This window comes from Mesocricetus auratus, unplaced genomic scaffold, assembly GCF_017639785.1.
Source record: "Mesocricetus auratus isolate SY011 unplaced genomic scaffold, BCM_Maur_2.0 Super-Scaffold_100676, whole genome shotgun sequence".
NCBI lineage: Eukaryota > Metazoa > Chordata > Mammalia > Rodentia > Cricetidae > Mesocricetus > Mesocricetus auratus.
In genome coordinates, this window is record NW_024429266.1 from 118,001,567 (window position 1) to 118,021,646 (window position 20,080).

Consider the following 20,080-nt stretch of genomic DNA (forward strand, 5'->3'; position numbering starts at 1 on the left):
TTTTAGCTTTTAGAGAACACTTCTCTTCTCTCTTGCGCTGAATGATTCAACAGTGAGTCCATTATTGAGAGAATTATGAAATGTCTCTAACATTAGAAAAATAATTCTGTTTGGGTACTATTTAATTTTCCAAAACCATGAAAACCAAAAAAAAAAAAAAAAACAAAAGAAAAGAAAAACTTAAAAAGGTAACATTTAATGTCATATTGGATGAATTGCCTAGTTCTCTTAGAACTGGAAGCAATGCATATTCATAGCAATGTTTTAGGTCTTAAGTTCCTCATTAATCTTCACTTGTCCTTGACCCTGAATATAAACCTAGACCCAGGTTTTCACTATACATGCTCTACCCAAGGACCATAGGTCCTTATGTATTCACAGTCTGACATTTCAACTAGAGCAATTTATTCCTTAGGGTTGAGATTCATAGATAGTTCACCTTTGAATTTCAAATAGTACTTATTTCAAAATAAAATTTAAAATAGAAATTACCATTGGATGAGTTTACTAGATAATCTATCCCTACTTTGAATAGAAAGAAAGGGTTGAACTTTAAGAATTATTGTAAATGCTTGAAATCCACAAAAAGAGCAGATTGGCTGCTGCTTAGTCCTGTGGGGAGGGGAGAGGAGGAGGAAGAATCTGAAAACGTGGAAAGGAGCTGCAAATCATGTGGGGCTTTGTTTTTGAGGCAATAAAATAGAATGTCCTATACCTGTGTTGAAGGTTATAGAGTTATGTGACTATCCTAAAGTTGATTGGTCAATTGAAAACTCATGACCAGAATGGCAGTACTCACTTCTAATTCCATACTTGGGAGGTAGAAGCAGGAAGAGTGTGATTTCAAAGCCACCTGAGCTATACAGCAAGATTCTGTCACACATACACAAAAAGGCTGCTTTTGTTTTGTGACCCATTTGGTTTAATAAAGGCCACTCACATGGGCACAAGTGTGGAGCTGGTCACAGAAATGAAGGTAATTAATTCCCCAGTCCTGTATCCTCTAGCAGACCCCCTCCCCCACCCACACCGCTACCTCTCTGGGTGGGAAGAATGGGGGGGGTGAGAAGATAAAAGGGTGGAGAGATGAGTGTGAATAGAATGTATTACATACATGTACGAGATTGTCAAACAAATTAATTAGAATAAAGCAAGGACAGTGGCGCAATGCACCAAGCACTGGGCTGGGGGAACTATTGTAGTACATATTAACTTTACTAAAAAGAACTAAATGCTCCAGAAAAGAAATATTAGAAAGCTAATGAGCACTGCCTAGGTCCAAGGAAAAAAATCCACGAAGGGTTAATAACTTTGGAGATATTGTTGCCATAGCAATAACATGCTAGAAAAAAAATTCAAGCAGAGTTGATTTACTGCTCAGTCTTAATGTAAGAATCAATTAACTCCAGCAAGCTGCTTAATTCTCTTTAAAGACTAGGACACAAAGCAGAAAACCTTGGCTACTGCCACAGGAGGCAAGAAAAAAGTAGGGCATCTTGTGGAAGACGGTACCTTATAAAATTCAGCCAAAACAATAGTGGGGGACACTTCAGTAAATAATTCTCAAGGAACATTGACAGGAGAACTAACACTGATCCTCACGAATTACAGATGAGAATTTTATCGCAAGATCTTTTCAAAGTTTCTCTGCATGTAAAATGTTACCTTACTTAAAGGGAAATCTTAGTTTTCTCCTGTTATTTCTCCTAGTTATTCTCCACAGTTTAATCATGATTCTCTCTCTCTCTCTCTCTCTCTCTCTCTCTCTCTCTCTCTCTCTCTCTCTCTCTCTCTCTCTCTCTCTCTCTCTCTCTCTCTCTCTGTGTGTGTGTGTGTGTTGTTGTTGTGGTGGTGGTGGTGGCCTGCACCTGCACATCTATACTGTATACGGGTGTAGAGATCAGAGGTCAACTTTGGATCTTTCTCTATTGCTCCCCACTTTATTTTTGGAGGGTATAGTCTCTCTCTGAATGTAGAGCTGACCCTTTTGGCTAGACTGGCTGCAGCAAGCCCCCAGAATCTACCCGTCTCTGCTCTCTCTTAATGCTGGTGCTACAAATATGCTTATGTTACTACACCTTCACATGGGTTTTGAATACCAAACTTAGTTCTGCGGGCTTGCACATTAAGCATTTTATTCACCGAGCCCCATTTAATTGTTGACTTAACTAAATTTAGCTGCTCAAGGGCTACCCGAAAATTCCCTTGAACAGTTTGCATTTGGCAGAAAAATAACTGCACAACAATTGCAGAACACACATACATGATCATATGAGAAGGAGCCATAAATAAAGAGGGGACCATTATACTCCGATCTCCTAGCCAGAGGCAAGAGGCAGACTTGGGGTTACACAAGCATAGCACACAAATTGCAAGAATAGAAGCCAGCAAATAAATGAAAATGCTATATAAGAAGTTAGAACTTACCATGAAGGGAGTCTGTACCCTTTCCTTCATTGTGATAATGAAATTGGCCCTCAGTATCTCGCTTTACATTGTGCTCATAACCATTTTACTGCAACTGTTTACTGAAGAAATTATCTGTTTCCTACTACAGCATGGAATTTCCAATTAATGAAATGGCTTATAAATTCCCAGAAATCCCTTACTGGGGGATAATTTAGCTGTCACCAGAGTGGGGGATAATTTAGTTGTTACCAGAGACTAAAGAGACCTCATTTACTTTACTCTGAATTGCTGGAGGTGGGGAGAGACAAAACAACTCATCAAAGGTCTCGTGTCATTTCTCTTCAGACCATAAAGCAAAATTGATGTTAGTCTAGCTTGCAGCACTTAAGGTTGGCTTATATATTATTGTCTGACTCAATGCCCTGTGCCATCCATTTTATATCAGAAGTTTTACCAGCAGCACAGGAACACAGGGAACTGGTAAACAAAGATTCCCCTGTGATTGCTTAGTGAATTAATGTTCCAAATGTTTTTAACCCTTTGTTTGGCAATAATCTAAGTCAGTGAAGCAGGAATCACTCCCTTCAGTGCAGCTCCAGCTAAGGGAGAGAAGTGATTGCTGGAATCAGAAGGAAAACAACTGCTTCCAGCATAGTTTATGTGTGATTAAAACACAGAAATATAGGCTAAGTATGGAATGATAGATGCTAAGGAACACAAGGAATTTTCACTGTATAATAAGGACACATTTTCAGAGAGCAGGAATCATGTACAAAGAGTCCATTATCACATTGGGTATTAAATGCCGTGCTTGTTTCACTTTACAGGTTGGGTATCCTTTACTGGAATGCTTTAGATCTGGAGTTATTTCAGCGTTTATGGGTCATTGTAAAGGGGCTGAGCAGATAGATGGCTCAGTGGTTAAGAGCACTGGCTGCTCTTCCAGAGGACCCAGGTATGGTTCCCAACACCCATGTGGTTGGTCGCTCACAAGGGTCTGCAACTCCAACTCCGGTTCCAGGAGATCTGATGGCCTCTTCTAACCTCTGAGGGTACCAGGCATACTTCTGGTGCATAGACAGACACACATGCAGACAAAACACACCAACATACACACAAAATAAAAAGAAAGAAATCTTAAAAACACTTCCAAAGTCTTTACCAGTTGAACATCCCTAGCCTGAAAAGCCCAAATGCTCCAAGTCCTATACTTTTTAGCATCATGTTACACAATCATACACACACACATACTGTACACACATGCATATACACATACACAGACATGCACATACACACCCCACATTAAGAGAACAATTTCCTTTTCTGTTATTCTGACTATACCTTCTCCTAGAGATGTGGTCTGTAGATAATTTCAAAAAGAATGTTAAAGAGTAATTTCAGGAAATTGTAGGGAAGATGCTCACAAAAGCATTTTCTGATCATTTCTCTCTTTTTTTCCCTCCCTGGCCATCTAAATTTCACTTTAGAAATTTAGAACATATTTTTAGCTCTGGGAAAATAGTAACTCTTCATAGCTTATCCTTTGGGCTATCTGTTGATTCTCAGGACAATTATCTGAATACTGCTTTCTAAATATGAGAAAAATTGTTCGTAGGGGACAAAGATCTAGTCAACATTCAAGAGCAGGGATCTGGTAAAGTTCATGGTCTCCAGCTAATGTTTGTGGATTTTCTTCATTGGGATCAGCTAGCCAAGGTGGGTTAAACACAAATTCAGATACAGGAATTAATCAGAATTCCTGAGGAGAGGAATCAGCAATGGCTACTTTTAAAATGCAACATATGATTCTAATGCACTCCAAAGGAAGGAACCATCATTAGATTCCTGCCACCTGTAGGAACCAAGGGTGCCTTTCATCATATTGATGACTGAGCTCTGAAACCAGGCTCTTTCTGCAGTTCTGAAGCAAGGAACTTGAGGGAACAGGAGTAAAGAGGGAAGGCAGACAAACAGCATTGTATAACTCTTTGTGGTTCCAGAGATAGAATCCAAGACCCTGCACATGCCAGAAAAGTATTCTTCTGCTCAGCTGTCCCTCCACCCTACCCCAAGACAGAAGAGAAATAATGCCCCATCAAATACACTACAAACTCATATTAACTCATATTGTTATATAGGTTAGTTTGTGAATTTTATTCTACTAAAGGGAATGCAGAAATCATATTCATATGAATACTACAGATAGCCAGAGAGGGAATCATGTTGCTAAACTTCCTTCCCTTGGTGAGAGACATACAGAGCATCTACCCTCCTCCTAAAGACCCAGTGACAACCTGAGGTAAGATTCCATCAAAGTTCACCTGGGTACCAGTGAGTTCATTAGACTGGCTTAGAAGCAACAGGTGAGGGGCTACAGGCAGGAGCATGACGACCTTAAAGCAGCCACACTGGAGATGTGCACCTAGCAGGATGGCTTTTGCAAACTGCATAGATGAAACCTCCTCCCCTCATCCTCCCAACCTTTATCCGCTAGCCCCTCCCAGAGACGCCAAGGACGCATTCAGTTAGGTTATAATGGCATACAACTTGTTAGGGGTGGTGGCTGGATAGTCAGGGGAGGGTCTCATCGTCCTCCTGCCCCATCCTTCCAAAAGGGAAGGTAGGGAACAGTCAACAAGTCCGGTTTTGATGATCTTTGGTGGGCAGGCCCCATTGGAAGATTGCAGCAGTTTGGCTTCAGGAAGGTCCTGTACAAGGCATACACGTTTTAGATAGGCATATACATGTAAAAGAATAGCTGACGAGTTAGATTGCAATTCAAGCTAAAGTGGGTAAAAAAAAGCAGAAATCAAACCAAAAAGACCACCTATAAGGGCTCTATATCTTTGGAAAAGGAGTTATTTTTCCCTAGGGTTTTCATGACAGTGCTAACTTTCTTTTTAAATAAAAGGTGAGAGGAATTTCCTATAACATGTCATCAAATCAACTCTTTCCCCTCTTGGAATATTCAAACACCAAGATCCCCCCCACATGTTTAGTTCTGTGAAGAGAGGGAGCATGCAGAACTCTAAACAGCACCATGGATGCAATTTACTTCATGAACAAGTGCAGTTCATTTGCACAAGCAAAAAATCCAAACAGCTAATTGCTTCATCTGAAGCAGAAATCATTGCTTCTTGTCATTTGTCTCAGCTCAGGCATTCCATGTAATCACATAAGGCATTTGATAACACTAATTTACTCAATAGGGAGAAATCATGTCTACCTACTACACACACAATCAAGTGCCAAACCTAAACAACAGTGACAACACCCACCCTTCTGTCTTCCCCTAGCCATAAGCCCAGTGTGACACTCACTATCAACTACTGCCCTTAGTGCTGAAGGTTTAATGCTAATTTGAAGCAATAGCTTTCATGACAAACACAACAGAGCAGCTGCCCAGAGACAGACTGCATCACTCCGCCCCTCTCCTGCCACTATCCGTCTCTGGCACTCTACCATGAAACCTAGAATCATATTTGAGAGGAACTATGGGTGTAGGTCAGGGGCTCAGCATGGGAAACACTGGGAGAGAGGGAGGAAACTGCAAAGCTCATTTAATATTTTCATAAATCAGGGTTGAGGGGAATGAGGATGAAGCACCTGCCTTGCACATCAGAACCCACATAAAAAGGTCAGTGGGCAAAGCGGCTTAGGTGTAACCCCACTGCACGGGGCGTAGAGACAGAACTCCTGGAGCAAGCTGGATAGCCAAAATGAAGAGCTCCAGGTTCTGTGAGAGATCCTGCCTCCATAGAGTAGGAAGAAAAATCAAGAAAGACACCTGCACCTACACACACATCTGTGACCCCAACATATGTGAATACACATACAAACACCAAACATGCGTACATATGAAAAACATTTTTTACAAAACCAATTATTTCCCAAATAAACTTTATTATCAAAAAGAATATCACAATAGAATTGTAATATGACACAATAGAAATGTAAATATGACACATAGAAGAGTTCTGAGTCAAATGACATACATGTGAAGTCACAGTGTTTGATTATTCCTGCTCATGGGAGGGTGCAAAGATACTGCTAGACAGAAAGGCAGATGGCTCAAACAACCATTGTTACTGATTTGTCTTTCTTTCACACTTGTTTGACTGTTTAGCTGAGGACTGATACAGATCTATACAATTGAATAACCAGGATTCTTGCTCCAGCACAGACGGTGGCAGCAGCTTCAGTGCAAAGCAGTCTTCAAGACTGTCCTCTCGTGACTGTCATAAGCCTTCTCACAACCTCCCCAGTCCAGAGAACTGCCGGTACTGACAACCACTTTACAGTTATACCTGACAGCTTCAAGAGCAGGTCTTAGAGTATATTCTCCCCAATAAGAGGTTTTGGTGAGGAAAGTGTCACTGCATAATTAGTGAAGTAATCTAATTTCCACAAGCAACAGGAGGTGACAGGAATGGGTGAGCCAAGACAGACATCTGACGCTTCTGACTGGTCACTGGGAGGGTGACTGAGGCAATCAGAGCAAATGTGAAAAGTATTCTACGAGAATTCTACACAGACATTCCTGAATCCCGAGGAGAGCTGTGACCTACCAGGAACCGTCTGCAGAGGTAAAGATGCAAAGGGAAACGGACCAAGAGATACACCAAACTCGCTGCTTCTTCCTCAGCAGAAAAGCAGAAAAGTGAACTCAGGGACTGAAGATGCATCTACAGCTTAACCACCATCGTGGGCACTCTCACCAGCCAAGCTCCAAGCAGCACCTCTCATCCATAAAGAGGTATCATAAGATGCAGCGGCTTCCCATGGGTGTCAGAACAAGAGTCAGACAACAATGCACTTGATCCATTTTTATAAATTATGAAAAACTATTACTAACAAATGGAGATCTGGATAGTCTATTTTAAGTATTTAAGGTAACAGCCAATGTGATTAAAATCAATTTTAAAAACAGAATTAGATCCTTTTTAGATAAATTTGAGACAAAATGATAAACATCAACTTTCAAACCCACGATAAGTATTGGTAATAGCTGGTATAGGCCGACCTCATTTTTGATGAGTCATAAATGGGAAAAGTCTAGTTGATTTACTAACTTCTATTGTGATTCAGGGTTATTGCAAAGTAATATACTAGCTGTAACTTCATTCACGAAGAACCAGGAGGCAAATTGGTAACCTTAAAAGTAAACATTGACTATAAATACACCTGTCTGCCATGTTTTGAAGCATTGATTACAAGGAAGCAAACACATAAATTACATGTCTGACTTATTTTACTAGCCATCAGTCCCTATGAAGTCTTGGCAGAATGTTTCAATGCATACCTATTCATGAGTTGCTAACTCCATTATTCATCCAACATTGTACATCTCTATAGTAAGGCCGTAACTGTTAAGGAATGAGGCCCACCATGTGCCTCCTCAAGCAAAGACTCAAAGCCAGATAAAGAAAAAACTACTTCGTTATCACATGAAAGCAGCAAGCCCTGCACTATTGTAAAAGCTTTCAGATATGTCAGTAATCTAACTTAGAGGAAGCAGAGGAAGAGGAAAGCATAGGGCGTTGATTGTGCAGCCGCCTGTTCTTGTGTTGTGGCATGTTTCCAGCTGCAATACCTTACCATTAGAAGGAAGCAAGAAAAGAAGCTTCATCTGAGAGTGGAGATGGGCCAGAAGTCTTCCACTCAAAGATGACTGTGTCTTCCCAATAACTCACCAGAAAGATCCAATATTTACAAAGTCTATGGGGCTTCTTAAATAGCAGAAAATGATACACAACTAAAAACAAACAATACAAGAACAGAATGCTGTTATTAAAAACTACAACTTTCTCTAAAGGTGCCATCTGATGGATGCATATAAAACGGCAGGCGCATCCCTACAATTCGTCGTGCACATATGTAAATTCTCTAGCAGATATAAATCCATCTTTGTCTTCATCTTCTTTATCAAAAATGTCCTCCACCAACGCATCATGGTGACTCTCATTCACTACCGCACCGTGCTTCTCAAACTCTTTCTTTAGGTACACTTTAACCTACAAAATAACAGCTCTCATTAATAATCCACATTACATCATTGCGACGATATGGAGCAAGTACAAAACAACTCTGTGGCCCTTTCCTAAAGGAATTAGAACAATGTTTGATTCATGGGTATGATGGCGACACCAAATAGCTTTCAGAAGTGAAAATAATGCTTATATCATGCATATATATGTACACACACATACATATATATATATATACACACATACTTACAGATACATAATCTTTGTATCAAATATAAGGATTTTATTAAAACCTATTATCTTCCTTTTTGCCTTTTTAAAAAATGTGTGTGTGTGTGTGTGTGTGTGTGTGTCCCTTCAACTCTCTTATCCCTCATTGCTTGAGAAGCGGTCTCTCACTGAACCTGGGACTCACAGATTGCTATCTGGCTGGCTAACAAGTTGCAGGGAGCTCCCTGTCTCTGCCTCCCCAGTGCCAGGACTGCAGGCATGCACTACCACACTCCACTTTTTGCATGGTACTAAGTATCCCAACTCAGTGACTGCATGGCAAGCACTTAACGCACGGAGCTATCTCCCCAGCCCGTTTGCTTGTTTGAAGCTGAATTACTTCACTTTCATTCTTATAGTTTCACATTAATAAGTCAACATTTAACTTAAGAATGTTTACTTAACAGCTCATTTAAATCTGTGTTAGTTGTCAAGTGTATTTGCATGTTCGTGTGACGTTGTATGCACGTGTGCATGCATGTATATGGACTCTTGGATACCACTTCTCAGAGTTTTATTTTCTGAGACATGGTCTCTCACCTGGAACTGCAGAGTAGGCCATTTGGACAGGCTAGCAATCTCCAGAGATCTGCTGGTCTCCACCTGCCAGCTGGGAGATTACAAGTATACACTTCCATATCCAACTTTTTCCCACCTTGGATTCTTGGTCTGGAACTCAAGTCATCATGCTTGAATGGCAAGTACTTCACTGAAAGCTATCTCCTTGTCTCTCATCTATAAGCATTTTAAACTCCTGGATTATACACCAATAGTCTTTAAATTACATTTATTACTGTTCTTCGTGTATTTATTAACTCCACAGAGTACAGTCCCACTGACACAGCATTCTGTGTGAAGACTCATATTCTCAAGAGAATCAAGAATGGTGGTAAACAAGGTTGACTGATCTTCTTGCCTCTGGATGTCTAAAGTAACTGTACTCATGCATTCACTGAAGAAAAACTCTTGGATCCCCAAAACATGTGTATGGGTGCCTGAAATCATTGCTTTTCTGGCCCTGTCATAGAAACTCTTGCAACAAGTCAAATGGTGACAAGAGCTTGTCTTAAGTTCACCTAATGCTTGTATTACAGTTGTAAAAAATATTTTGTAACTTCCAGTATTCTTCCCAGAGGGCCTGGAAGTATTTCTTCAATAAACCTTTCTCCAAAATTCACTGCAAATAACCAGAACTTTGTAAAAAAAAATGCTGCCAAGGAACAGCTTTCTCTGAGTGTCTAACTAACAAAGAGAGCACAAGTGGCAGCATGGCCTACGGAGTGGCCACTGGGACAAATCATACTGTAGCTGTATTCCTTGACCATACTGCCTGCTCCTGCCAGAATCCAAACAAAGCTGTGCTGCATGCCTGAAGGATGGCTGCCTTTGGACACACTGGTTTCATCGGGCTTTCTTTCTAGGAAGAGCCAGAATTCCAGACATTCCTCCTAAGATAAGATTATAGTCTCCCTTTTCATCTGAACCCATGGCTACGAGTAGAAAAATTGTGTACCTGGCTATGACCATGACACACTAGCAGAGTCTAATCAGGACCCTGTAAACTTCAAAATCAGAGCAGAGTCTTATGAGTGCCTATGCTATAATTTTCTATTGTCTTTCAAAACAATCAAGGACTGGGGAGATGTCTCCGTGGATAAGACCATTTGCTGTGTAAACATGTGGGCCCAAGTTCAAATCCCCAGCACAATAGAAAGTGCATGTGCCTGTAACTTCAGCTTTGTGGACAGGAAAAAGGGAGATCTCAGGAGCTTGCTAACCAACCAGCCTAGCTAAAGGTTCAGTAAGAATCTCAAGGCAAGAAGGAAGGCAGCAATAGGGGGAAACACCAATGTTCTGCTCTTCTGGCCTGTGTATGTACACTCATGGGTGTATACACTGAACACTGAACACTTGCAGGTTGTATCATGTATACAAACCACACACACACACACACACACACACACACACACAAATGCTGCCTGCAATCCCCTGCAATCCCCATGAATCATTAAAATACAACCCAACCATATCATCGTTTATCATCACATCCCCACATCACCAGTTTGGACCAGTCATGAAACAAAGGATGCTTCCCAAGATCCAAGGGTGAAGTTAAGATGGAGTCAACACTGAGCATAGGCGGAGAAGGAAGTGGCAAGAGACTGGACACACTTTCTCAGTCAGCACAGTTCTCCCCAAAGCAACGGTTCCTACAAAAAAGGCAACTTTCCAGGTGCTTTAGGGAAAGCTAAAATTGTATTTTATCAAAGTAAAAATACATTTCCCTTATTATTATTTATTCTTTAAGAATTTTATCATATTTTTCCAACCCCCAACTCTTCTCAGATTCCCCCCTCCACCCAATTTCATGTTCCTTCTCTCTCTTAAAAAGAAAAAAGTCACTGAAACCCATGGAGTCCATTTTGTGTTGACCACTCACTACTCCTGCACATGGGTCCTGCTCTGGAGTGTGACTAACATACCCAGTGCCACGCCATTGAAGGAAACTGATTTTCCTTCTCCCACAGCTAGTGTATTTCTGAAAAGGTGAGCTTTGAAAAAAAGTACATGAAAAACATCAAGGAGGCAGAGGGTAGGGTCACCTCATGCTTGGAGAGTTTCCAGTCATCATTCAGGTCCATTTCTTGAAATGATTCATGGGACCTTGGGCCATTTCGAATCTCCAGGAGGTCAATGTTGAATATCAGTGTACTCTCTGGGGGAATTTTGCCTGATATGGAAAGACAGGGAATTTTTTATTTAGAAGATCTATAAGTATTCATAACAAAATCAATTATGGTAACAGACATTTTAACTACATTAAATGAACAGACACTCTATGACTGTCACAGATGGTGGAAATCACTTATTCTATAACTACACTTTACCCAGGAAAGAAAAATAGACCAAAAGAAGGAATAACCCAAACTGACAGAGCAAAGTACTCTAGTTTGGAGTAGCAATAAAAAATACATGCATACATGCATGTTCCTAAGAGTCTTGATGCTAAATTTCAAGTACAATTAAGGCCCTTCATGTAACATGCCAACAACATGACTTTTAAAGGGCTTTGAGTAATTCAGACTTAATTATATTACAAGAGATTTACTAATTTAGATTACAAAGTCTTGACCTTCAAGTACATCAGGTTGGTGCTGCTGTGTCTACCACTGGGAGGCAGTGTCTATGCCACTAGGAGGCAGTGTATACTAGTGTGCGCTCTGGTCCCTTCTGCCACCTCCTTCCTTGTTTGCAAAAAGAGAGCGATAACATTTTCTACCTTAGGAGTCCATGGGAAGGATAAAGGGGGAAAACCCATGCAAAAAAAAAAAAAAAACCCTCACTGTTATTCCTGATAAACACTAAATGCCTGATACAATTTTCTTACCGGTCTTAAAAAAATAGGGGAACATTGAAAATTACCTCCCTGACATAGAACTTAAGCATTTGTTGAGGACGTTTCATCAAGAAAGGAAAATCTAGATCAACTCCTGTAAATGAAACTAACAAATCTTCAAGAGTAAGGAAAAGAAGAAAACTTTGTTAAAATCTCAGGGTATAAACAAAAAACCCCGACTAATACTCAAAGAAACAAACCCTTCTTGGAATTTTGGGCAATTGTTTTCCAAACTTGCTTTCTTACAGCTCTGTTTAATAAAAGTTCTGGTCTGAACACATTCATTAAACAAGCCTTAGCTATGTCCCCAGTTCCTCAAAGTTCCATGAAAGTGCAGTAGCAAGTTTCTAAGAGGACAACACTCACAGCATGAGGCAGAGCTTACCTTTGTGATGGAGACAGGAAGGGGGCATGCACTAGGTTGGTGGGAAAGCTGGTCTTTCCAAGGAGGCATGCAAGCGTGCACTAAACGCTACAAAACTAGTGGCAAATACATATTAGAAGAGTTAGTTTCATGACACTGAAGGAAAGGACTCTGCATGCTAAGGAGTAAGCTTAGTTAAGTATGTCATGGACAATTGCTACCTCACTGCACACATAAAGTTAACAGTAAAAGAACAAAGACACAGGAAAGATAGATCACATCTGGACATTAGAGAAACTTTTCCTAGCTACTGTATCTTTCTGTAAAAGATATAATTAGAATTGAATTTGGTTAAATAACCAAGCCTGTAGAACATGGCTTAGATAGCTAGTCCTACTTTGGAGTACATCATATTTATATACAGCGCTTAACCTCCTTGGAAAACTGGGGAAGGAATCTTTTTTTATATATATATTTTATTTTCCAGTTTAAATTTAGATAAGAAACGAGGTTGCTTCACAAGTCAGTTCCAGGTCCCTCTCCCATTCCCTCCCCTCCTCCCGTGCCCTCCCCCCAACCCCCCCCTTATCTCCTCATTCCCCCAGGGAGGGTGAGGCCCTCCATGGGGGTGTCCATAGTCTGTCATTTCATATAGGGCAGGGCCTAGACCCTTCCCCAAGAGTTCAGGGTGAGAGTGCACCTCACATTGTTCTATGGGAGTCCAAAGTCCGTGTGTATACTTGGGATGGGTACTGATCTGCTGCCCAAGGCTCAATAGATTCCCTAGGCCTCCTCACTGACACCCAGATTCAGGGGGTCTTGATCAGTCCCATGCTGGATTCCCAGGCTGATGCCTGGGATTCAAGAGTTAACCTTTGTCTGGTCAGCTGTTTCTGGGGGTTAAACCAGCCCAGTCTTAATCCCTTTGATCATCAGTCCTCCCTCTCTGTTACTGGCTTTCTTGAGTTCAGCTCAGTACTTAACCAAGGGAGTCTGCCTCTTCTTCGATCAGCCACTAAATGAAGTTTCTGTTTCCCAGACTCTCTGGCCATAGGATTGTAGGCTGGCACTCTGGGGAAGGAATCTTGACCCCTCCTTGGTCAATGGCTACGCTTGCTGAAGAATGGTGGTAAAGTTATCCAAACCACATGAGAGTGACTCTCCACCTGCTTCTGATAGCTTCTTATAATTTTTTTCTTCATTGTATAAATACTACAGTCTTCTTCATAAAGAATTTGGAAGATAGAACTAGAAATTAATATAATTCTAGAATCACAGTATACTGTGAATATTTTTTTATTGTGGAACACTCCAATGCTCATATACTCCCCCACTTTTATTCATGGGGAAAGCTGGACATACAGAAAATCTTTTTACATCACACATAATTCATATGTAATTTTTATTTTGCCAACCTCTGATAACACATTTGGGTTGGTTCCAATTGTTTTAATATAAGAAACAACACAGTGGTGCACATGCTGGTTCACTAACCTGTCTCCAGGTCTGGTCATCAGCTCAGAGAAGATTTCAGTGAAGAGGCTACATCTGGGGACAGCTGATAAGCATCAAGCAGCCCTTGGAGAGCCATATGAACTCAGCTTAATTACCAGGTATATCTGTGCCTTGGAACAAACTGGCATAAAAGCTGTGTGGACTAGCCAGTCAGCTTGCAACACAGGGAGAATTATTTTTAATACAAGTTAATGCATTATCTTAAACTATTGAGCTGGGCAATGGTGGCACACCATTTAATCCCAGCAGCCACAAGGTGGAATCAGGCAGATCTCTGAGTTAGAAGTCTAGCCTGGTTTACAGATCAAGTTCCAGGATAGCCAGGGCTAACAGGGAAACACTGTCTTGAAAACACAAAAATAAATAAGCAAAATTAAAATAAACTATTGAAAATGTTACAAATATGTTTAAAAGCAAGAATAAAAGGACTCTCAATGAGATCTACAGTGTGAAAGACTTCCTGGCTGATTATATCCACACATCAAATTGTATCCAAATGGTGTATATTTCAAATATTCGAATCATCAGGACGCTTTTTCTGGGATGGCCTTTCTTGTTGCATTGTTAAAGTGTTGGGTTTCCTTTTGGGGAAGAGGAAACATTCAGAGACGCGCAGCAGTGATGGTTACACAATTTTACCTTTTCCTTCTTTTCCATAGCCCAAGGCAGGAGGAATGATGAGTTTTCTCTTCTCTCCCACACACATCCCCTTCAAGCCTTGGTCCCAGCCTTTGAGAGCCTCCAGGATGCCCAGGGTGAACCAGATGGGCTGACCATTGTTGTGTTTGTGACTACCAGAAAGAAAACACATCAGAATTCAAATAATTATGTTTTGTCCCATGAATGCTAGGTAAGCATTCCATACATTAGAGATACTTTTAGTGACTTTAGGAATTGAAGCTGGAGTCCCATGAATGCTAGATAAACACTCCATACATTGGAGATGCTTTTAGTGAATTTAAAATAAAGATCATTGTTGTGCCTCATTTTTCCTACCCATTAGTGGTTAAGCTTATGAACCTAGAAACTAAACAAAACAGCAAATTTTGGATTGGAAACACACACACACAAGTCTACTTCATAGCAATTCAATCCCCTGCCCATTTTTCTTGATGCAAAATTCATAAATTGAGTCAACTTGAGAAGGGTAGAGGAAATACTAAAAAATAATTAATTTGAACATGTACCTTAAAGCAATTATTATTGAAAATTTGTCTATAACTTCAATGATAATCCTGTTATTGATAGGTATTCTTGGAAGATTGTCCCCATGATTTGATCCTCTGTCCCTCAAACCACAAGGAGTTCAAATCTACAGTAGTTGCATATAACCTACGGTATACATTAAACCATCTTTCAATTATGCATACTATAATGTAAATGCTATATAAAAGTCATTATACTGGATAATGACAATACAAAGTCTGCATAAGTTCAAAACATACATATATACATATTTCAAATATTCTGGATCCTGATTTTAATTGGGGGACACAGAACCTGCAGACAGAGAGGGCCAGCTACACCAGTATTAACCTTTTTTACAGAGAAAATGGAAATTAAGTGTACTAGTATTTTATTTCAGATATACCTAACCTGTAAGTTCAAGGTCTTAGTGACAAAGTTATACTTTCCCAGGAGGGCTACAGACCAAGGAAAATCTCAGGGCATGGCTTGAGTTTGAGAAGGGAGGTAAAAGGCTAGGAAAGCTACTGCTAAAATGTGAAAGTCCATTTGCACCCAGACACCGAGATAAGATGATCTCACTTCCTATCCACAAGCCTTGCTGATGTACTGTTTACTGGTGGCTCTGATGCATGGAAAGAGCTGCTTTCACCCTGAATCTCAGCAGACCCTCTCCAAAGATCTACTATGGGACTACTCAGAAATCCTGGAGCAGTAGACCCTCAGGTTCTAGACAGGAAAGGAACAAGAAGATATCCTAGCAACCAGAGACCAGTTTAGTTCAATCAGTAGAGAGCAAGGAAAGCGCCCTATTTCCAGGATAACGCTTAGGTGTGAACAAAATGTCCTTGTGCTAGGCTTATGGTTACAAAATCTGGGTAAATGGCATTCTTTGTTCTTTTACTGCATGTTCCCTCAAGATCATGGGGCATAAAGAATGGAGAAGCAGCAATCATTTTCACTAAGTACTTTTGGTCACATTTCTTATTACAAGTCATCATGCAGATGATGGTCCTGGTAACGCAAAATGCTCTTTGCAGGCTTATTTAATGATATTTCTTTGTTATCAACATGTCCAGTTAGCCAGGCCTTAGATTTTACATGAAGGCTGCATGACAACAGTCTCCCTCCCAAGTACCAGAACATTAGCAGTGAACTGCTACAAAATATCTGCACAGGCTGTTGGCCCTGAGATGGGAAAGAAATTAGGCTAGATAAGAAAGAGATCAGACTGAAAGCAAGAATGTAACTGAGGTTTTGAAGTGCGATGTCATAATATTGGTTACTAACTACAATGCACTGGCCTTATCGGCAAGGACAAATCTATAACTGCTTTTGGAAACTTTTTTTTTTAGTTTTTTTGAGACAGCATTTCTCTATGTCTCTGTTGTAGCTTTTGGAACATGTCCTGAAACTCATTCTATAGACCAGGCTGGCATCAAACTCAGAGATCCACCTGCCTCTGCCTCCTGGGTGCTGGGATTAAAGGCATGCACCGCCTGCCTGTTTTTGGAAATTTTTACTACAGCAGTATCCAGTGAGAAGTGTCGCTCACTACCCTCAAGCCTCACAAAAGACCCTGTCTCAAAGCAGTTTACCAAAACAAAAATCTAAGCACCTGAGCTGAACTAAAGCTTCAGGCTTAGCTCATATGATTCCCTCATTTGCAAAGTCTTCCCCCTCCAGGGGTGCCTGGATGAGCTCCATTCATCACTTTCCAGGCTTCTCTGTTATGAACGCCTCTTCTCCCCCCCCCCCCAGCACACTCACCACAGGCTCCCCATGCTTTGCCAGTGCTCTGAACATTCTGAACATCTCCACCCATTGAGCCCTTTCCCATCCCCCCTCCCCACCCCACCCGCACGTGGAGAGTTGCTGGAGGGCCAGGACTTGCTTTTAGTAAACGTTGCATCTCCTGGACCTGAAATGGGGATTTGAATGAGTGTTTCACAGGCTGGACAAATGAATGGCAGCAGGTGGTGAGGAGGTGAACTTCCCGAATGTGCCTAAGGAAGGGCTCCTTAAATACTTTCAGAATGGAAATCACTGCACTTGCGGACATTCCGCCGCCTTGCCAAGCACCTGGAAACCCTTCCACGATGACTTCTACAACCACACCCACTCCGTCAATGAAGTCTGACTTTCTAGAAGAAAGAACAACTCCTGAAATCACCATCCTGTGCTTTGATCAATGTGTCACCTGCCAAAAAGTTAGACAGGTCAACGAAACAGCATTTGTGCATCTTCTAGAAGTGGACAAATAGATGTTTGTGCATTTTGCTCTTGAAGCAAAAATGGTATGTTTTAATGTCTCTTATGCCCAACTAAAAGTGGAATCAGATATTTTACCTAAGGATTGGGGTTTGAGACAGAAAATTCTGTTAAGCCTTTTCCACTTCCGCTTAATTATAACTACTATGTATTTCTGTAAAAATTCAAATATTCTATATTTAATTTTATAAAGAATAAAATTATAAAGAATTTAACTTATCAAGACTGTATGTTTCCAGAAAGTCCTTTCAAGGCCTTCTTCTCTAGAACTGGCTTTTGACAATTTTCTGCCCAAAGGTAGGCAGATGTTTCAGTGCTTGGTTTCTGTTTTTAGCGGTAAAGGAACTGTTAGTTTTATAATAGGAGGGCTGGTGTGACTGGGTCGGTCCTTTATCGTTCTGCCCTCGAGGCATAATTACTTACGTGGAGTGAAAGAGAGAGCCGTCCTTTTCTAAATAGCCCTCGTAGTGAACCAACATCAGGTCCCCTCCCTTGGTCTTGCGATGGCAGATGAAAGGCTTCTGGAGAACTTCGATCTTCACTTCTGGCTCAGGGATCAAAGCTGCACTCACAGCGCTGACCCACAGTGTCAAGATCGCGTTCCATAAGAAAAACCTCATGTTACCAAAGCAGAGAAAGGATCCCCGACTTCATAGAGTTAAAAATATGCCGAAAGCGAGACGGTTTCGGGTAAGTCCAGGACTCACACTCACCCTCCCAGGAAGACGTGGCACTTTTACTACCAACTTTCCCACACACTGCGAACTCCCCTTTAAAGAGTTAAAGTCCCAGCCTCACACGATTGGCTCTAAGAAGGCCGGAGGCTTGAGAAGGGCTGCCTTCCCCTGGCTGACGGTGTTGTCACTCAGGCTCCTCTCCAGCCAATGGCGCTGCAGCAGTGGAGTGCTTCGGTGCCCTGTTGGGTCAGAAGGCCGGGTCCAGCCATCCCGAGTAGCCCTAGAGCCCCGCGGGTTAAGAAATTCTTCTACTTTGGGGAGGGCAGCTGGGTGCACAGCTAGCTAACAGGAAACTCCTTGTGGGAGGGCTTTGCCTTTGTGAAGAACACCAACTGAGCCAACCGAAGAGCACCCCCCTCCAAGATAACACAAACGATTGCTCAGAACTGTGGCTTACTAACTCAGAACATAAACTCCAAGGGTGAACAAGGGTGCTTTAGGGGTCACAAGGCACTTCTGGTACAAGATCTCCACTAACTTAACGTGGCTATTTTCCCCATTTAGGTGTCTTAGGCTTTCCATTCCAGGGTTAAAACATTATGACCAATAACAACTTGGGGAGGAAAGGATTTTTATTGATTACACTTCATATCACAGTCCATAATCTAGGGAAGTGTGGACAGGAACTCAAGGCGGGAGTCTGGAAGCAGGAACTGATGGGGAGGCCATGGAGGGATGCTGCTTACTGGCTTCCTCAGCCTCCTTTCTTATTAGTGCCCAGGACCACCTGCCCAGGGATGACACCACTCGAAGTGGGCTGGACCCTCCCATGTCAACCAGTATTTAAGGAAATGCACCACAGACTTACCTATAGACAAATCAGAGCTCACCTTTCCAGATTACTTTATCTTGTGTCAAGTTGGCGTAAAACTAGCCAGGACCAAAGATAAACACATTGAGGCTAGAAGTTAGTGTCCTGTTTAAGGTCACTTGGTGTGAAGAATTTGTGCTCCGCCTTAAGACTAAACCTGATTCATTCTACAAACATCACTGTTAATGACTGTTAATGACTCACCATTTGAATGTCCTTAGTGTAGAGTAAATAATGGCTAAGGATATCTATCTCTTTTTTCTTTTATATTTATTTATTATTTTTAAATTTAAATTAGAAACAAGGTTGCTTCACACTCTCTTTAAAGAGGAAACGACATTAGTATTTAAGAATGACACAGCTTAAAGTTCCCAGTTCTACAAGGTTGCCTTAAATTCAGACATAGCCCATTGTAGAGAACTGAGAGGAAACTGAGAAATCACCAAAAGAAGATTAAACCTAAAGCAAACAGGGCATTAAGCAAGGTGTGCAGTTCAGGTAAATAACCAATTAAGTTATATATTATTTACTATACCTGTCTACCTTACATTAAGGGGAAAGAAAATGCCCACACTTTAGCACTTTAGAGCGTGTTTCTGTGCCATTTAGGTTACATACTCGACCTTCTTCCACTTAACCTGTGATTAACACTTTCTTGGCAAAAAAAAAAATGCTATCAACAGTGCATTTTCACACTTACACGTGCATAGGAACTTCCCTTGGAGAGCTTGTAAAAATGCAGACTTTTGATCCAAAAGGTCCAGAACCCGGGCGAGATTGGATTTTTAACAGAGCTCCAGGTGAAGCCAAGGCCAGCTGGTCCAAAGACCAAGAGGCCCTGCGGGCTGAATAGCGCCGCGCACTGCAGTGCATCCGGAAACGCGCTGCAGACTTGCCTCATCCGAGGGTTCCGGGCCTCGGCCCGAATCATTCTTACACTGACAATCTTGACGTGGAAAGTCGGATGCCCGGAGGGAGACGAGAACCCGGGGTCGATCCGCTACCCACGTCCGCATCCGCGCCCCGCCCTCCAGCCCCACGGCGCGGCGGCCAAACCTCGGCCGGCGTGGATTTGGGAGCGTGCGCGCGGCGCAGTGGGCATGCGCGAGCGCGCCGGGGCGGGCGCTGTGAGCT

The 20,080-nt window shown here is 41.6% G+C and overlaps 1 protein-coding gene across 8 annotated transcripts; it reads right to left on the reverse strand.

Moving 5' to 3' along the window:
- Window positions 1–6,292: 6,292 nt before the first annotated feature.
- Fkbp14 (FKBP prolyl isomerase 14) lies at window positions 6,293–20,021 on the reverse strand. Of its 8 annotated transcripts, none has more exons than XR_002384166.2 (7): window positions 19,647–20,021; window positions 18,966–19,005; window positions 18,197–18,314; window positions 17,822–17,974; window positions 14,582–14,733; window positions 12,449–12,543; window positions 11,353–11,397 (listed from the first exon to the last, which is right to left on the reverse strand). XR_002384166.2 is itself a non-coding variant. In XM_040737194.1 (7 exons), the coding sequence occupies exons 1-6, from the start codon at window positions 19,875–19,877 to the stop codon at window positions 13,941–13,943; spliced, it is 759 nt and encodes a 252-aa protein (XP_040593128.1). In that variant the 5' UTR covers window positions 19,878–20,021; the 3' UTR covers window positions 12,449–12,543; window positions 13,922–13,940. The 8 variants fall into 8 exon arrangements, 7 of the variants coding, with proteins under 7 accessions (XP_012973713.1, XP_012973711.1, XP_012973712.1 ...); XM_040737194.1 differs by lacking the exon at window positions 11,353–11,397 and adding an exon at window positions 13,922–14,005; XM_013118259.3 differs by lacking the exon at window positions 12,449–12,543 and adding an exon at window positions 6,293–8,423 and having other exon boundaries at window positions 11,270–11,397; window positions 17,822–18,314; window positions 18,944–19,005; window positions 19,647–19,727.
- Between the last annotated feature and the right edge of the window lie 59 nt (window positions 20,022–20,080).